Source organism: Amblyraja radiata, chromosome 20, assembly GCF_010909765.2.
Source record: "Amblyraja radiata isolate CabotCenter1 chromosome 20, sAmbRad1.1.pri, whole genome shotgun sequence".
Classification (NCBI taxonomy): domain Eukaryota; kingdom Metazoa; phylum Chordata; class Chondrichthyes; order Rajiformes; family Rajidae; genus Amblyraja; species Amblyraja radiata.
This window is the reverse complement of record NC_045975.1, coordinates 42,325,811-42,345,934: the sequence shown is the minus strand read 5'-3', so window position 1 is coordinate 42,345,934 and position 20,124 is coordinate 42,325,811. Positions and strand designations below refer to the sequence as shown.

The 20,124-nt window shown below is 45.7% G+C and overlaps 1 protein-coding gene across 1 annotated transcript in view; it reads left to right on the top strand.

Annotated features, from left to right (window-relative positions):
• LOC116984349 (ethanolamine kinase 1-like) overlaps positions 1-20,124 on the top strand; it is a 331,741-nt gene that overhangs the window by 190,389 nt on the left and 121,228 nt on the right. The window contains exons 4-5 of the mRNA XM_033038497.1: positions 9,096-9,244; positions 13,619-13,702. Coding sequence (XP_032894388.1) covers positions 9,096-9,244; positions 13,619-13,702 — 233 coding nt within the window. The remainder of the gene's footprint in view (positions 1-9,095; positions 9,245-13,618; positions 13,703-20,124) is intronic.

Below are 20,124 nucleotides of genomic sequence, written 5' to 3'. Positions count from 1 at the left end.
ACCCGTTTACTCCTACTCTTTGCTTCCTGTTTGCCAGCCAGTTCTCTATCCACATCAATACTGAACCCCCAATGCCGTGTGCTTTAAGTTTGTAAACTAATCTCTTATGTGGGACCTTGTCGAAAGCCTTCTGGAAGTCCAGATACACCACATCCACTGGTTCTCCCCTATCCACACTACTAGTTACATCCTCGAAGAATTCTATACGATTCGTCAGACATGATTTACCTTTTGTAAATCCATGCTGACTTTGTCCAATGATTTCACCACTTTCCAAATGTGCTGCTATCCCATCTTTAATAACTGACTCTAGCAGTTTCCCCACTACCGATGTTAGACTAACTGGTCTGTAATTCCCTGTTTTCTCTCTCCCTCCCTTCTTAAAAAGTGGGGTTACGTTTGCTACCCGCCAATCCTCAGGAACTACTCCAGAATCTAAAGAGTTTTGAAAGATTATTACTAATGCATCCACTATTTCTGGAGCTACTTCCTTAATCAGGGGATATGGGGAGAAGGCAGGAACGGGGTACTGATTGGAGATGATCAGACATGATCACATTGAATGGCGGTGCTGGCTCGAAGAGCCAAATGGCCTACTCCTGCACCTATTGTCTATTGTCTATTGTCTAAGAACCAAAGGGAACAGAAAATAGACTGAAAGTGCTTGAGTGACTCAGAGGATTAGGCAGCATCTCTGATACAGATACACCAGAGATGCTGCCTCACCCACTGAGTTACTCCAGCACTTTGTGCCTTTTTTTATAAACCAGCATCTGTAGTTCCATGTATCCACTAAAGGGCAGAGGTTTAGGGTGAAATATTTAATGAGGGGTAACTGTTTCATGCAGAGGATGGTGGGTTTATAGAATGAGCTGCTGGAGGAGGTAGTTGAAACAGGTTGGAAAACAGGATTTAGAAGACATTTAGACAGGTACATGCATAGAAGAGGTTTAGAGTGATATGGGCCAAATGCAGTCGAACGTAGGTCTAGCATAGATGTGGCATGGACAAGTTGGGATGAAGGGCCTGTTTCCGTGCTGTGTAACTCTATGACTCTTAGATGACAGAAATAGTCTGAAGAAGGGTCTCGACCCTAAACGTCACCCATTCCTTCTATCCAGAGATAGAAGACCATAGATCTGTACCTTCTCCCTGTGACCTACTTGGGTTTTTTCCGGGAGCTCTGGTTTCCTCCCACACTGTAAGGGCGTACAGGTTTGTAGGTTAATTGGCTTGGTATACATGTAAATTGTCCCTGGTGTTTGTAGGATAGTGTTAATATGCGGGGATTGCTGGTCAGCGCGGACTCGGTGGGCCGAAGGACCTGTTTCCGCGCTGTATCTCGAAAACTAAAACTGAAAATTAAAATTGAACTGAAGCCTGTCCCGCTGAGTTACTCCAGTGTCAATCTTCGGGGTAAACCAGCATCTGCAGTTCAGTCTAAAATAGGGCCTTGACCCGAAACGTCGCCCATTATTTCTCTCCAGAGATGCTGCCTCACCCGCTGAGTTACTCCTGCATTTTGTGTCTATCTGCAGTTCCTTCTTACACATAGAAAGCCTGATGTGCAATGTAATTCATTGTCAACCTTTCCCGGCATTGGTGCCGTTTTAGCCAAATATGCTCAAAATGACTGACACGGGAACTATATTGGAAGCAAAGAACCATGTAATTGGTCACACAATATCAGCTCTTTACTTGTCGGCTGGGCAGAGCTACCTGTAAACATCACTCCCTTTCATTTAATGAAGTGATATTTTTCTTTATTTGGTGAACTAACTTGATTCTGCCCGCCCTCCCTCCCTGTAACAAGGATGGAAAATATAGGGGTGGACTAATTAAGGATGCTCAGTTAAAATATGTCTGCTAGACCAAGTTAGATATAGGCATAAAAAGCTGGAGTAACTCAGCGGGACAGGCAGCATCTCTTGTGAGAAGAAATGGGTAACGTTTCGGGCCAGAACCCTTCTTTAGAACCAGCATCTGCAGTTCCTTCTTACAGGAGTTATATTTAGGTTTCAGTTTACTATTGTCACAGGTACAGTGAAAAGCTTTGTTTTGCAAGCTATCTTAACAGATCAGATAATATAAATACAATCAAACCAAACTCTATCTTTGCTAACCATTTCCATAAATTCATAAGCCTAGGAACTAGCTGAAATAGGCCATTCAGCCCATCAAATCTAATCTGCCATTCAATCATGGCTGATCTATCTTTCCTTCCCAACCCTATTTTGCTCCAGCTCCATCTCGCCTTCTCCCCATAACCCCTGACACCTGCACTAATCGAGAATCTGCCAATCTCCGCCTTAAAAATACCCATTGTCTTGGCTTGTCCTGCAAGATGGCGCCTGCCTGCGGCGACTTTTGCGAAGCACCAGAACATAAACGGTTCACCTACAACTTCCAACAACTCACCCACATCAGGGAAACGGCAGTAATCGGTGCCGTTTCGGACAAGCTGCTTGGGCACCTGAAGGCTCTTGCGATTTCGCGATCTCCCGCAGCTGCGGGAGCCCCGGACTTTAAACTTTCCCACGCTGGCTGTAAAACTCCCGACCCAACTGAGGAACCCAGGTACGGTACCTGGAAACCCCGGGATGACCTCCAGAGCCGACGGGCTGGATCTTCCAGGAACAACGGAGCAGGAGCTGCCGACTTTGAGGGAACCCCCGTTCGTTACGGAGTTGGACCTGCCGTCTGTGAGGGAATCCCCGTTCCAGCGCAGGTCCGCAGAAACAGCACAGTACCTGGAAACAAAGGGGAAGCCTCCATTGTGTCTGGAAACGTGGCCGACGGGCAGGACTTCAGGTCAGAATGATGAGCAGGGGACTTCGGCCCCCTCTCCCTACTATCCTACTGGCTAATGTACAGTCCCTTGAAAGTAAAGTGGAGGACTTAAGGGCAAGGCTGCTTTACCAAAGGGAGCTGAGGGAATGCTCTGTGTTCTGTTTCACAGAGACATGGCTCACCCCCAGCTCCCCAGACTCAGCGGTCCAGCCTGAAGGGTTCTCCATCCACCGCATGGACCATACCCTGGCGTTTGGGAAAGGGAGAGGAGGGGGCGTCTGCCTCATGGTCAACTCTGCGTGGTGCTCAGACGTGGCAGTCCTGTCCAACTCCTGCTCTCCACACCTCGAACACCTGGCGGTGAAGTGCCGCCCCTTCTACCTCCCGAGAGAATTCACCTCCGTTACCCTGACCGCGGTCTACATCCCACCCCAGGCAGACGTCCGTCTGGCACTGGAGGAGCTGCACGCCATGGTCAACAAACACCAGACGTCTTACCCCGAGGCATTTACCACCATTGCTGGGGACTTCAATAAGGCAAACCTCAAGAAATCACTCCCCAACTTCCACCAACATGTCTCCTGCTGCACCAGAGGACCTAACACCCTCAACCACTGCTACACCACCATCAAGAATGCCTATTGCTCTATCCCTCACCCTCACTTCGGTAAGTCCGACCATACCGCGGTGCTGCTTCTTCCTGCCTACAGGCAGCAATTGAAGAGCGCACCCCCAGAAGTGAGGACAGCACAGAGCTGGTCGGTGGGGGGGGGGGGGGGGGGGGAAGAGGAACAACTCCAGGATTGTTTGGAGACTGTAGACTGGGCAATGTTCAAGTACTCGGCAACGGACTTGAACAAATACGCCAGTCGTTACAGACTTCATAAAGAAATGTGTGGAGGACTGCATCCCTACAAAACCCTTCCGAGTGTTTCCCAATCAGAAACCTTGGATGAACTTTGAGATCCGCACTCTTCTGAAGACCAGACACCTGGCATTCATGTCTGATGATACAGTGGTCTACAAGAAGTCCAGATACGACCTTGGTAAGGCCATCAAAAGGGCCAAAAGGGACTTCTGCTCCAAACTGCAGGATGAGACAGATGTTCGGCAGCTGTGGCGGGGCCTGAATGCAATCACCTCCTACAAGGTGAAACCAGGAGGCAGCTCGAATGTCGGCGAAACATCACTCCCTGACGAGCTCAATGCGTTTTACGCACACTTTGACAGGGAAAATACTGATGTGCCTTCCCGATCCCCCATTCGCTGTGATGGTATTTCAGTCTCAGTCACAGAGGCCGATGTCAGGAAATCCTTCAGAGGGGTGAACCCCCGAAAAGCACCTGGTCCTGATGGTATACCCGGTCGTGTTCTAAAAACCTGTGTGGACCAACTGGCTGGAGTTTTTACGGACATTTTCAACCTCTCACTTCCGAGGTCTGAGGTTCCCACCTGCTTTAAAAGGGCATCAATTATACCGGTGCCCAAGAAGAGTAAGGTGACATGCCTCAATGACTATCGACCAGTGGCACTAACGCCGGTGGTGATGAAGTGCTTTGAGAGGTTGATCATGGCGCAAATCAACTCCTACCTCGACAAAAACCTGAAACCACTGCAGTTCGCGTACCGCCACAACAGATCAACGGTGGATGCGATCTCGCTGCCCTCCACTCCGCACTGGACCACTTGGACAACAAAAACCCATATGTCAGGCTGTTATTCATTGATTACAGCTCGGCGTTCAATACCATCATCCCCTCCATGCTGGTTACCTCCCACCGGGTGTCGGGGGATCCACCGGGTGTCGGGGGGGGCTCAAACGTGTGGAGTACTTGTGGTTGAGCAAGCCCCCGCTCAGCCGGAAGTATTCATCGGACCCAGGCGCCGTAATCCTTCCCGGGAACCGGTCCCACACAATTTGAGCCGCCTTTCCTCGACACCCTTCATCTCCCTCTGAGACGCAGGGAGGCGTGTCCTGTAAGGGCACCTCCCCCACACCCTGTACTTCCTCACCATGGTCCACTGTTCAGACACCAAGTGGCGGTCGGTGTTGCCTTCCGGTTGCGAGGGGGGCCCCCGGTGGGGGTCCCTCTACGCAGGGATTCTCCCCCTCTACATTGGGGACCTGGGGTGGAGGGTGTTGCACAGAGGTGTTCCCTGCAATCTGTTTCTCTCGCGGTTCACAGACTCGCCAGCCGCCTGCCACTGTTGCGGGCTGGAAGAGTCTGTGTACCACGTGTACATCGAGTGCGTGAGGCTGCAGCCACTGTTTGAATATCTAATGGGGCTGCTCCTTGCCTTCTGGCTGCATTTTTCACCCACCATCCTCATCTTTGGGCACCCTGTGCGTAGGGGAGAGGGTAGGGCTGAAGATGTCCTGGTTGGGTTGCTCCTGGGCCTGGCCAAGCTGGACATCCGCGAGTCAAGGCGCCAGACGGTGGAGGGCTCTACCCGAGCCGGCTGCCTGCCCCTTTTCCGGGGATATGTCCGTGCCCGGGTGCGGTTAGAAAGGGAATACGCCCTGTCCACTGGCACCCTGAGGGTGTTCCGGGACTGCTGGGCTTTGCAGGGTGTAGAATGTATCCTCAATAAGGATTGTATCATAATTGTATAATAGTTTATTATGGATATATGTTTGTATTGTATTATGGTGGTGGGTTCCTGCTTGTTTTATTGTAGTGTAAATATTATTTTTTAATAATTTAATACATTTTTTGATTAAAAAAAAAAAAAAAAAAGCTGGTTACCAAACTCGCAGAACTGGGTCTCTGCGCATCCCTCTGCAATTGGATCCTCGACTTCCTCATTCACAGACCACAATCTTTCCATATTGGTGGAAATGTGTCAGCCTCGATAACAATCAGCACGGGAGCACCTCAAGGCTGCGTGCTCAGCCCCCTGCTCTACTCACACTATATTCATGACTGCGTAGCCGATCATAGTGCGAACTCCATCATCAAGTTCGCTGACGACACCACTGTTGTGGGACGTATCACTGATGGGGATGAGTCACAGTATAGAAGAGAGATTGAGCGACAGTCCATATGGTGCCAGCACAATAACCTGGCCCTCAAAACCAGCAAAACCAAGGAACTGATTGTGGACTTTGGAAGGAGTAGGATGGGGACCCACAGCCCCGTTTATATCAATGGTTGAAAGGGTCAAGAACTTCAAATTCCTGGGCGTGCACATCTCTGAAGATCTTCCCTGGTCCGAGAACACTAATGCAATTATTAAGAAAGCACATCAGCACCTCTACTTCCAGAGAAGATTACGGAGAGTTGGTTTGTCGAGGAGGACTCTCTCTAACTTATACAGGTGCACAGTAGAGAGCATGCTGACCGGTTGCATCGTGGCTTGGTTCGGCAACTTTGGCGCCATAGAGCGGAAAAGACTACAAAAAGTAGTAAACACTGCCCAGTCCATCATCGTCTCTGACCTCCCTTCCATCGAAGGGATCTTTCACAGTCGCTGCCTCAAAAAGGCTGGCAGTATCATCAAGGACCCACACCATCCTGGCCACACACTCATCTCCCCGCTACCTTCAGGTAGAAGGTACAGGAGCCTGAAGACTGCAACGACCAGGTTCAGGAATAGCTACTTCCCCACAGCCATCAGGCTATTAAACTTGGCTCGAACAAAACTCTGAACATTAATAGCCCATTATTTGTTTATTTGCACTTTCTCAGTTTATTTATTCATGTGTGTATATATTTATATAATGGTATATGGGCACACTGATCTGTTCTGTAGTCATGCCTACTATGTTCTGTTGTGCTGAAGCAAAGCAAGTTTCATTGGCCTATCAGGGACACATGACAATAAACTCTCTTGAATCTTGAATCTTGAATTCCACAACCATCTGTGACAATGAATTCCACAGATTCATCACCCTTTGACTGAAGAAATTCCTTTGTTTAAGAAGGAACTGCAGATGCTGGAAAATCGAAGGTAGACAAAAATGCTGGAGAAATTCAGCAGGTGAGGCAGCATCTATGGAGCAAAGGAAATAGGCAACGTTTCGGGTCTGAAGAAGGGTCTCGACCCGAAACGTTGCCTATTTCCTTCGCTCCATAGATGCTGCCTCACCCGTTGAGTTGCTCCAGCATTTTTGTCTACCTTCGATTTTCCAGCATATGCAGTTCCTTCTTAAACAAAGGAATTTCTTTAGTCCCCTTCCCATTCCCACACCGTCCTTTCTGTGCTGGGCCTCCTCCATTGCTAGAGTGAGGAAACCTACAAAATGGACTATCTTTAATTAGACTTTACTAGGCTTTATCTTGCACTAAACATTATTCCCTTTATCATGTATCTGTACACTGTGGATGGTTCGATTGTAATCATGTAAATTCTTTCCATTGACTGGCTAACACGCAACAAAAGCCATTCACTATACCTCAGTTCACGTGACAATAAACTAAACTAAACAAAACACAGTTTAATCTACAAAACAGTGACATCCAACATCTACCACAACATTGCCTTGTAACCTGCCGCACTGCTTAAACAGTGCAATTGATAACAAATTTATATATGTGTAATTATAAATAAATGATATAACATTCATTGCTCGTGTCGTTGAGAACAAGAATCAAGAAGGCATATTGAAACTTTATGCTACTTTGTTCAAAACATATTTGGAGTATTATGTGCAGTTCTAGTCACCCCATTACAGAAAAGATGTGGAGGTTTCGGGAAGGGTGTAAAAGAGGTTACCACAATGCTGCCTAGATTAGAGAATATTAGCTACAAGGATGTGGTGGGTGCCTGGAACGTGCTGCCAGGGGTGGTGGTGGAGTCAATACAATACAATACAATACAATATTTATTCCATGTCATTTGAACCTCAGTGAGGCTCAAACGAAACTCCGTTTCTACAGCCATACAAACAAAACAATTCCTACAAGACATAAAAACAATTCAATTCACACAAACATCCATCACAGTGACTCTCCTCCTCACTGTGATGGAAGGCAAAGTCTTTTCTCTCCTCTGCACCATTTTCTCCCGATGTTGAAGCCCCAGGTCAGATACCATAGTGGTGTTTAAGAGGATTTTAAATAGGCATATGGATATGCAGAGAATGGAGGGCCATCAATTATGTAGAGGCGTAGGAGATCAGTTTAACTTGGCATCATTTTCAGTGTGTTCGAATGCTATACTGTGTTCTATGGTCTACATATAGGTCAAGGATATAACCATATAACATGATAGAAAGGGTCACTAATTCGTACAGATGTCAGTGAATATTTTATGGAACAATTTTACTCCCTTATGTATCAGTGAATAAAGGTGCAACAAATGGAACAAAAGAAGAAGAATAACAAAACGTACAGGCACCTTAATAAGTGGAAGGAGAAAATGGACCCTTAGAAAGAAGGGAAATGCAGTTTCTTCTGTGTTGGACCTTGGTAGACTGTAACCACGGTGATATTTTTCACAATTTGTCTAAGTACTTCCTGGATAAAACAAACTGCCTGGAACCACTGAGCTGTTTTGCTGTTCATCAATGTCTAAGTGGTTCCAACACAATATTTCTTGAATAGAAACGGTCTCAAGGGAAATGGGCCAAATGAAAGTAAATGGGATTTGGTTGGCATGGACATGTTGGGCTGAAGGGCCTGTTTCCGCACTGAGAGATTCTATGACTCTAGGGTGGTGAATCTGTGGAATTCATTGTAAATTATAATATTAGGCAGCAGATCTTTATGGCACAAAACCATTGAAGATTTAATGTTCAAGAAGGAACTGCAGATGCTGGAAAATCGAAGGTAGACAAAATTGCTGGAGAAACTCAGTGGGTGCGGCAGCATCTATGGAGCGAAGGAAATAGGCAACGTTTCGGGCCGAAACGTTGCCTATTTCCTTCGCTCCATAGATGCTGCCGCACCCACTGAGTTTCTCCAGCAATTTTGTCTACCTACCATTGAAGATTTAATTTGGAAAAGGTTTTTTATTTAAGCCCTTCATTCTCACTGATGAGAATGTGGCGGCCAAGTCTTTGGGTCTTTTTAAAGTGGAGATTGCTAGGTCCATGATTAGTAAAGCTGACAAAGGTTACGGGGAGAAGGCAGCAGAATAGGGTTTAGAGGGAAAGATGGATAAGCCACGATTGAATGGCGGAGTAAACTCGATGGGCCGAATGGCCTAATTCTGCTCCTATGTCTTATGAACATCTTAAAGCTTCATGTAGCTAATATTTCTTCAACATTAGATGCAGATCTCTGAAGTACAATGGCAACTGCCACTCCAGTACTTATTTTTGCTGTACTTAACTGCATTTTTGTTATTTATTTAATCCCCAGTTCCATGGAATTGAGCGGCGTGCCAAGTTTTGACATTCTCATCACTGAGATTGAAGTGCTCAAAGAACACCTTTTGCAAATGAAATCCCCATTGGTTCTGTGCCATAATGATCTGCTGTGCAACAACATTATCCACGTTGAAGAGAAAGGTACATTTAACACGATCAAACTAACGTAAGTGTCCTTGAATTGACATCATGTCTCACAATGCCAAACTCTCTCAAATAGCCACATGACTTTGGAGATGCAGGGATTGCTACCAAGAAGAGCATTCCACTGGAATTAGTGTTGGAAGAGTTATTTTTGCAGATTAAGGTGTAAAGTGGCAACATTAGAACGGGTATTGTTATCAGAAGAAATAGTGTAATGCTATTACTAGAAGACAGGCACAAAATGCTGGAATAATTCAGCGGGACAGGCAGCATCTCTGGATGGAAGGAGTGGGTGATGATTTGGGTCGAGACCCTTCTTCAGCCTCGACCCGAAACGTCACCCATTCCTTCTCTCCACTGAGTTACTCCAGCATCGTGTGTCTGTCTTCGGTGTAAACCAGCATCTGCAGTTCCTTCCTGCCATATACTAAAATGATGCCTGGATTCGGGGGTATTAGCCACATGGAGAGAGAGGTCAGACAGGCTTGGGATGTTTTGTCTGAAAAGCAGGAGACCTGATAGAAGTATGTACAATTATGGGAGGCATAGATAGGATACAGTCTTAGAATAAAGTGGAGGTCATTTAAGACTGAGGTGAGAAAAAACATTTTCACCCAGAGAGTTGTGAATTTATGGAATTCCCTGCCACAGAGGGCAGTGGAGGCCAAATCACTGGATGGATTTAAGAGAGAGTTAGATAGAGCTCTAGGGGCTAGTGGAGTCAAGGGATATGGGGAGAAGGTAGGCACGGGTTATTGATAGGGGACAATCAGCCATGATCACAATGAATGGCGGTGCTGGCTCGAAGGGCCGAATGGCCTCCTCCTGCACCTATTTTCTATGTTTCTATGGTTCTATGGTAGACAATCAGAACTTTTTTCCCCATATGGAAATATCAATTACTAGAGGGCGGAGCTATAAGGTGAGAGTGGCGAAGTTTAAAGGAGATGTGCGGGGCAGGTTTTTCTACACAGGTGGTGGTGGGCGCCTGGAACTGGATGCCAGGGGCGGTGGTGGAGGCAGATACGATAGTGGTGTTTGAGAGGCTTTTGGATAGGCACGTGGATATGCAGGGACTATAGGGATATTGATTGCATGCAGGCAGATATGAGTTAGACTTGGCGTCATGTTGAGTACAGTCATTGTGGGCCAAAGGGCTAGTTCCTGTGCTGTGCTGCCTTACGTTCTGTGAAAGGTTAGCTCTTAATTTTTTCCCCACTTAGAGCCAGTTCTCCAGAGCCCTTCTAGCACCTTCCGTTTTTTTTTTAATGTAAGACCCCAGTGCTGAACAGAAATGTTTTTCTCTTTCGAAGAACTGTTCATGTGCCCTGCATAACATCAAGGATTTGTTCTGAAAGTGATCTGACTATTTAGCAGCCTAGCCTGTGCATTTACAGGCTTTGTTTATATACATTATTTGATCAGAACAGACAAGGAACATAGCGTGTACATTAACTGCAGAGATAGATTACTCATCCATTTAAATTCTCATCATAATCGGCCATTAACAGATTATGTTTCCCTCTCTGTTATTTTGACCCATATATTGCATCTTACTCTGTGAAACATTAATGTCACTTTCTATATGCCTCAGTGTATAAACTGAAAGGAAACTGCCGACCTAGACTTACTTGTCGAGACTACTGCTCGTATCTCAGGATCGACAGCAGCTCCTGAAAGTATATATTTGTTTTCTTTCGTGTTCTGAAATAACTTTTCTGACATCCCGCATTATCCTCAGAGAGCAGAGGGTTCTGAGGGAGCGTGCAAAAGAATCTGCAACTGGTATTTAACAGGGATTGTCTTTACACAAAGCACAAGCTAAATGGACACTAAGAACCAGGCCACAGGTTACAAAGTCACCTGAAAATGATTCGAACCTGTCAATGGAGGCACCTCACCAAGACCTTATCACAAACAGATTTTGCTTTGCAGTTGCTATTCGTGCAACAAGTCTAATTCACCCAGCACTTCTATGGTTGCTGTCCTACTGAAGGGCTGGATCAAATAGTTTCTTGGCTTACATTTCTCATCCTTACCTTCAAATCCCTGCATTGTTATGTTCCATTGTACCTCTCCTGCAGCCCTTTAACAAATGCCCCTGTCACTAACCCCAGGTTTAATACAATGTTAGACACAAAGTGCTGGAGTAACTCAGCAGATCAGGCAGCGGCATCTCTGGAAAAAAGGTGGGTGACGGTTTCTTTAGTCTAAAGCCCCTGTCCCACTTTCACGACCTAATTGGCGACCTCTGCCCTTGACTCATACTCGCAGCATGGTCGCCACGAGATCGTAGGAGGTCTTCGTAACTCTTCCTCATGCTCGTGAGTGGCCTCCGCGTACTCGTGGCCTCAAGTAGGTCGTGGCATTTTTTCCAGCCTGATGAAAAATGTTCACGAGTAAAAAAAAGGTTGGCATTGAAAATATCGATACTTTTTACTCGCAGGTAGGTCGTAGGTAGGTCATAGTAGGTCGTGATGGTAGTCGTGGGTAGTCGTAGGTCGGTAACTGGCCCGAGAAAAAAAATGCAAACATGACATAATTTTATCATGTGATCATTTACCACTCGTAGCTAGTCGGAGTTGGTCTTAGGTGTGGAAGACTGAGGTCGAGGGGGGTCGTAGGAGGTCGTAGACATAGTCGTAGGGGGTCTTTTACTTTGGCGAGTCAACACGACCTTGACATTTTTTTCGTCTATAGTCGTCTAAATTCGTGGATTAGGTCGTCCAAGTGGGACAGGCCCTTAAGACTTTAATACGATGTTGTTGCTGCTGTGCCTTCAAGGCGGTAAGGAAACTATGGGGATAGACACAAAATGTTGGAGTAAGTCAGCGGGACAGGCAGCATCTCTGGAGAGAAGGAATGGGTGATTTTTCGGGTCAAGGCTCTTCTTCAGGTCTGAAGAACCTGTCTGAACAGGTGATGTTTCAGGTCGAGACCTTTCTTCAGGTCTGAAGAAGGGTCTCGACCAGAAACGTCACCCATTCAATCTCTCCAGAGATGCTGCCTGTCCCGCTGAGTTACTCCAGCATTTTGTGTCTATCTTCAATTTAAACCAGCATCTGCAGTTCTTTCTTACACAAGGAAACTATAGGTTTCCCTGATCTCCCACATCCAGCAGGAGGAAATAGGAAACAGCGGCAGAGTGGCGCAGTGCTAGATCTGCATTTGGGCTCCATTCAGACTTACAGGTGCTGTCTGTATGGAGTTCATACGTTCTCCCCGTGACCGCATGGGTTTCTTCCGGGTGCTCCAGTTTCCTTCCACACGCCTTAGTTAAAAAATTGTAAGTTGTCCCTGTTGTGTGGGATAGTGCTAGTGTACGGGGTGATCGCTGGTCGGCATGGATTCGGTGGGCTGAAGGATTTGTATCTCTAAAGCTAAAGGAAAGTTAGAAAGACCTCACCTTATTTCACCTTTTCACTGCTCAGCCTCCTCGCCGAATCGTCTCGAGACAATGCCTCGCATTTCCCTCTCAAAGTCCACACTTGGAACTCAGCTCAACTCAGCCACTGATTCAGTGGACTGTTTCAAAATGGCCGCTCTCCCAACACTTTCGTTCGATTCGATTCGAGAGGCAGAATCTTAAAGGCTGCTTTTTGAAATCTGGTGAGCTCCCCCATTTGACAGCCCTATAGTCACCTGTGGAACTAATTCCAGCTCGTCAATAAATGGGTGAGGGAACAAAGGGTCATGATGTGGTAAAGAGCACATGCGACCATTTTATTACAAAGGACCTAACAGAAAAATGCTGGAAAAATTCAACAGGTAAATTAACAGATAACTTATCAACAGAAATAGTTATAGCGTAATTGAGTCAAACAGCACGGAAACAGGCCATTCGGCCCAACTCATCCATGTTGACAAAGGTCCATATCTCCCTGTGTTTGGCCCATATCCCTCTAAACCTTTCCTTTCCATGTCCCTGTCCAAATGTCTTTTAAATGTTATAGTACCTGCCTCAACTATCTCCACTGGCAGCAAGTTCCCCTATCACCTTAAACCTATATCCTCTGTTCCTAGATTCCCCTAACCAGGATAAAAGTCTCTCTGCCTTCACCCTGTCTACTCTCCTCGTGATTTTATACACCTCTTTAAGATCACCTCTCAGCCTCCTGTGCTCCATGGAATATGCCTGCCCAACCTCGCCCTATAGCTCAGGCCTTCGAATCCTGGCTGGATCCTTATAAATCTCTGCATTCTTTCCAGCTTAATGAAATGAAAAGGTTCTAATCAAATATCATCGATTTGAAACATGTACTCTGTTTCTCTTTCCAACAGGCAACAGCAGAATTTTTGGATTAATATTAGGATGAGAAATTGCAGCTCATTGATTAAAGGATAACTGATAAATGTTCCTCTCTTTCATAGGAGAAGTAAAGTTTATCGATTATGAATACGCTGGCTACAACTACCAGGCCTACGACATTGGAAACCACTTTAATGAATTTGCTGGTAAGAGTGAGATTACCTTGCATGTCAGTCAGGGGCTGAATGTGATGGCCTTCACAGTGAGATCACAGCTGATCACTCATCACTGCCATCTTCTGCCCATTTATTGTTGTGACGAATATCAACTAACATTTAGTCTGAAGAAGGGTTTTGGCCCGAAACGTTGCCTATTTCCTTCGCTCCATAGATGCTGCTGCACCCGCTGAGTTTCTCCAGCATTTTTGTCTACCTTCGATTTTCCAGCATCTGCAGTTCCTTCTTAAACATTTTATGTTGTACACTTTAGTAGCCAGATTGGTAACAACAATCCATTAATACCATGGTCTCCATATTCCTCTCCCCTGACTCTCAGTCTGAAGAAGGGTCTCGACCCGAAATGTCACCCATTCTTTCCCTCCTAAGATGCTGCCTGTCCCGCTGAGTTACTCCAGCATTTTGTGTCTATATCTGGTGGAAACCAGCATCTGCAGTTCCTTCCTACCCCCAATGTTTTGCTGTGCATTTGTGCTCCTGTTGATTGATTGATGCAGCACGGAAACAGGCCCTTCGACCCACTGAGCCGATGCTGACCATCCATCACCCATTCACACTGCTGCCATGTTATCCCACATTCCCACCTACTCCCTTCGGCCCACCGAGGCCGTGCCGACCAGCAATCACCTATACTCTAGTTCTATCCTACCCACTGGAGGCAATTTATAGAGGGCCAATTAACCTACAACCCTGCACATCTTTGGGATGTGGGAGGATCCTGGAGCACTGAGAGGGAACCCACGCGGTCACAGGGAGAACGTGCAAACTCTACACAGACAGCACCAGAGGTGTGTATCGGACCTGGGTGTCTGGCACTGCGAGGCAATCCAACATCTAACAAATACATTTTATTTGACAACCTGACAATGTCTCGGATTCCAGATAGACCCATTAGTAGGAAAATCTTTTATGCAGGACACAAAACAACCCATCTCACTGGCGATTTCACCAGTAGCTCAATTCTGTGCATGGTAGTGATTCAGACTTTACAATGCAACAAACATTTTACTATTAAGTAATAAACACTAGCCATAAAGACAATCGTAAAGTTTGGCACAATAAATTCTGCCCATCGCAGATTATTACATTTATTAAGTGATAAAGTCTGTTATGGGACAGGATAGGAGATAATAAATGTTGATTTCCACTAATGAAACAAGTAAATAGTTAATTAAATGACAACAATTTAAAAACAAAAGCCATAAAGACTCTGTGGAAATATGATGTGAACTAATTCTTTTATAATTCCTCGCTGCATGTTGAACACTGACAGATATTATGTTACCAGAGCCACTGAACCCATCACAATGAACTATGTAAAACAAGATACCAAGCTAATTGTTGCAGTATCTCTTCCAGGTTTGCTGCTTGCAGTTTCTGAAGCAAATGTGTCTGAGCTGTGAATGCCTGGTTTACATTTATGTATAACTAGACTAAGTGGGACCCGTTGGGTCCCATGTTCACATGGGAGGGCTGGTCCCCCAACGCAATATTCCACCTCTCCACCAACTCCAATATTGGTGGCCAGTGGGGTGGGGGGGGCTTTCTGGAGTGCTAGTATGGGTATTGTGGGCCTAGGGACTGGTTTCCAGAGGGCTAGTATGGATATTGTGGGCCAAATGGATTCTGGGGCTGGCAGCTCAGTCACTCAGGCCTGGTGAGCTGGCAGCTCAGTCACTCAGGGCTGGTGTGCTGGCAGCTCAGTCACTCAGGGCTGGTGGGCAGGCAGCTCAGTCACTCAGGGCTGTTGGGCTGGCAGCTCAGTCTCTCAGGCCTGGTGGCCTGGCAGTTCAGTCACTCAAGGCTGGTGGGCTGGCAGTTCACTCACGGCTATTCCTTGAAATTCAATTTCAAGCAGAGTGCAGGCCACCACATTCAATTTCACAGCATTTCAAGCAGAGTGCAGGCCACCACATTCAATTTCACAGCATTTCAAGCAGAGTGCAGGCCACCACATTCAATTTCACAGCATTTCAAGCAGAGTGCAGGCCACCACATTCAATTTCACAGCATTTCAAGCAGAGTGCAGGCCACCGCATTCAATTTCATAGCATTTCAAGCAGAGTGCAGGCCACCAAATTGCCAAACAACTCATTGCATTGTCATTAAGGGCTAACAAATCATTTATTGCAAGCACTTGCAGACTCACAGTTCAGTTGATTCACAGCTTGGAATCACAGTTGTGGCCTCTCGCGATCTTCCAGAGAGACTGACTCACGTCCAAGCATCCAGGGGCGTTACCTTCATAGTGGTGATTGACAGGCGAGAGGACCAATCAGCTGATCTCATGATTTTTTAAGCACCCACTACCCTTTGTGTGAAAAAGTTACCTCTCAGATTCCTATTAAATCTTTTCCCCTTCACCTTAAACCTATGTCCTCTGGTCCTCTATTCACCTACTCTGGGCAAGAAACCCTGTGCATCTACCCGATCTAGTCCTCTCATGATTTTATACACCTCTATAAGATCACCCCTCATCCTCCTGTGCTCCAAGGAATAGAGTCTCAGCCTACTCCTCCTCTCCCCGTAGCTCAGACCCTCTAGTTCTGGCACCATCCTCGTAAATCTTCTCTGAACCCTTTCCAGCTTGACAACATTTTTGCTATAATATGGTGCCCAGCACTGAACACAATACCCTAAATGCAGCCTCGCTAACGTCTTATACAATCACCAACGTCTTATGCATAATTATTCATATTATTATGCAATGAAACCAAATTTAAGAAGAATAGGTAGTTCAATTCAGTTCAATTTAGTTCATTGTCACAGGCACCTAGATATAGTGGAAAGCTTTTGTGTGTAGAGCAAAGGGGAAGGTACAGAGTGCAGAATATAGTTCCCCGCATTGTAGCGCATCAGTTCCAGAGACAAAGTCCAATGTCCGCAATGGGGTAGAGGTGAATCGGACAGTACTCTAGCTTTTGGAAGGGCCATTCAGATGCCTGAAAACAGAGGGGAAGAAGCTGTTCCTGAGTCTGGTAGTGCACACGTTCAAACCTCTGCACCTTCTGCCGGACGGGACCGGTGAGAAGAAGGAACATTTGGCTATCCTTTTAGGAACACAAGCCGAGAATCAAGCAGATTTGAGACAGGCCGCAAATTTTAATTTAGTTTAGTTTAGTTTTGTTTAGAGATGCAGTGCGGTTGGTAATTCGGCCCACCAAGTTCACACCGACCAGCGATCCCCGCACATTAACACAAGTCCACACACACTACGGACAATTTACACTTATACCAAGTATACAAACCCAAGCCAATTAACCTACAAACCTGTATGTGTAAGAAGGAACTGCAGATGCTGGTTTAAACTGAAGATAGACACATAAAGCTGGAGTAACTCAGCGGGACAGGCAGCATCTCTGGAGAGGTCTGAAGAAGGGTCTCGACCCAAAACGCCACCCATTCCTTCTCTACAGAGATGCTGCCTGTCCCGCCTAGATACTCCAGCTTTTTGTGTCTATCTTCAACCTACAAACCTGTACGTCTTTAGAGTGTGGGAGGAAACCGGAGATCTTGGAGAAAACCCACGCGGTCACGGGGAGAATGCACAAAACTCCGTACAGACAGCACCCGTAGTCGGGATCGAACCCGGAACTCCGGCGCTACAAGCGCTGTAAGGCAGCTACTCAATCGCAGCGCCAGCGTGGCCACCCGTATCTGTGGTGTGACTGACATATTAAGACAGGATGGAAAATAAGCAGATTTTTAATGAATGACACAGTGGGTTAGTCAGTCATCATTTTTCACATGATAATGAATATGACCTCAGATGTAGTTGTAACATGGTTCTCCGTTTAATGCCATTGTTTTCCCTCCACTCAGTTTACGGCCAACATGATAATTTATGGGAGACATGATAACAAATGACGACGGCATTGTTATGACATACAATTCGCTGACGTGACATTCATAAGTTGCTTCCTGTAATTAATCATGAATCATTAATCATGCAGTCATTATCTTCTATTTTATTTTTAATTATTGTAAGTGTGTATGATAGCTGAGCTTCATGAATGGTGACAGTAATTGCTGGAGTTGTGAGCTTTCTTTATGTTATTAACCGTTTGGCCTAAGTGTTCCCATTGCTTTCAACCCAAAGAATAGAAGGAAGCCGGCTGTTTAGTGGGGAGGGATTGCAAACGTACCGGTTGCACAGAGGAAACATTGGGGTTAGTTTTGAAAATGATAAACTGAAACAATTGATAACTATAGTTATGAAGTGTCTGTGTGCGAGTGTCTACACTATGTGTTGGAAAGACCTCCAGATGCTGGTTTAAATCAAAGGTAGACACAAAATGCTGGAGTAACTCAGCGGGAAAGGCAGCATCTCTGGAGAGAAGGAATGGGTGATGTTTCGGAACGACCCTTCTATGCCTGCGTGTTTTTACGTGTGTGTATGCATTTGCACATGTTTCTGTGCATGTGTGTGCATGCATACATGCATGTATGTGTGTGCATGTGCATGCGTGCAAGGGTGTACATATATGTGTGTCTGCATATGTATGTATGTGCACAGTTGAATGTGCAGGTGTATGTGTGTGCGCATGTATCCACGTTACATGTGTGGTTGTATTTGTGTGCATGTGTGTGAAGATGTGTGTGTGTGTGCGTGTTTGTGTGTGCATGTTTGTGTGTGTGCAATTGAGTTTCTGTGTGCGTGTGTGTGCAGATGTTTGTGTGTGTGTGCAGATGTGTGCATGTGTGTGTATACATATGCAAGTTTGTGTGTGTGTGTGTGTGTACGTTTGTGGGTGGTTGTTTTCATGTGTGCGTGTGTGTGCAGATATGTTTGTGTGTGTGTGAGTCTGCGGATGTGCACGTGCAAGCATGCGTGTGTGTGTGTGTGCATGTGTGTGAGAGTGCATGTGTGTGGTCCCCACTGTGGTTTCAGACCAGCTGAACTTGTTCCTGTCAATTACATCATTCAGGCAAATCTTTGTTCACCATGAGGTCTGTTAAATCTGAAATGATCTCCACATTGACTGCAGATAGCTGGCTTGATGTAACAAAAGTCCTCACTAATTAGGGGTTTATTAAGGGAACATTTTTTGTCTCTTGTGGTGCAAATATTGCGCTAGATTTTTGCAGTTCTGAGGAAAGAGGTGCTGGCATCTTTGGTATCTGTTGAGAAATGATGATACAGGAGGTGATATCAAAGTGTAACACACCAGAGTGGAGAATAGAAACAAAACCAAGGAAGGGCTTGAGTCGAGGGAAATGTCAGCAGTATTAAAATTATGTGGGTGAACCAGTGATATGTGGGTGAACCAGTGATATGTGGGTGAACTGGTGATGTGGGTGAACCAGTGATATGTGGGTGAACTGGTGATGTGTGGGTGAACTGGTGATATGTGGGTGAACCGGTGATATGTGGGTGAACCGGTGAACCAGCTCTACAGGTAAAAAACAGAAGACAAGAAAACAGTGCAGATACATTTTCTCTTCACTCTGCCTGTTGTTGTTAAGTTTGGTTTGATTGTATTCATGTGGAGTTCTTTATGATTTGATCAGATAACACACTATTAAAAGGTTTTCACCAACCCTAAACCTGCCTCCACCAACACCCTTGGCAGTGCACATCAGACACTCAACACTGTGTAAAAAACTTGCCCCGCACATGTTCTTTACAGTTTGCCCCACTCACTTTAAAGCGATGCCCTCTAGTCTTTGATATTTCCATGTGTGACAGTTATAAACCTAAACCTTATCAAGTGAGATCTGAGCACTGAGAATGAAATTAGTATTATGTCAGTAAAATAGAACGATGCATTGCAAACTGCAAGGAATGACAACTTCATGTCCCAGATTTATCATTTGTTCTTTTTAGTTTAAAATGCCCCCATTTTATGTCAATTAGGTCCCATGAGCAGCTGTAAACAAGCAGAATAATGGAGCAGTTAATATGCGGTGATTAGTGATGTCAATCACCAGTCTCTAATGGTTTTACAAATGAAGCACGTTTATAGCTTTGTCACTGGTAAGTCCCGCCAGGAAACAATAGGAGCTTCATTTTTGTAGCTTGTTGTGTGGACGCAGCCCAGACCATCACTCAAGCCAACCTCCCTTCTATCGACTCCATTTATACCTCACGCTGCCTCGGCAAGGCCAGCAGCATAATCAAGGACGAGTCGCATCCTGGCCACTCCCTCTTCTCCCCTCTCCCATCAGGGTAACGGTGAAGAAGTGTGAAAACACACCCCTCCAGATTCAGGGACAGTTTCTTCCCAGCTGTTATCAGGCAACTGAATCATCCTACCACAACTAGAGAGCAGCGCTGAACTACTATCTACCTTACTGGTGACCCTCGGACTATCTTTGATCGGACTTTACTGACTTTACCTTGCACTAAATGATATTCACATGATTCCCTTTATCATGTATCTGTACACTGT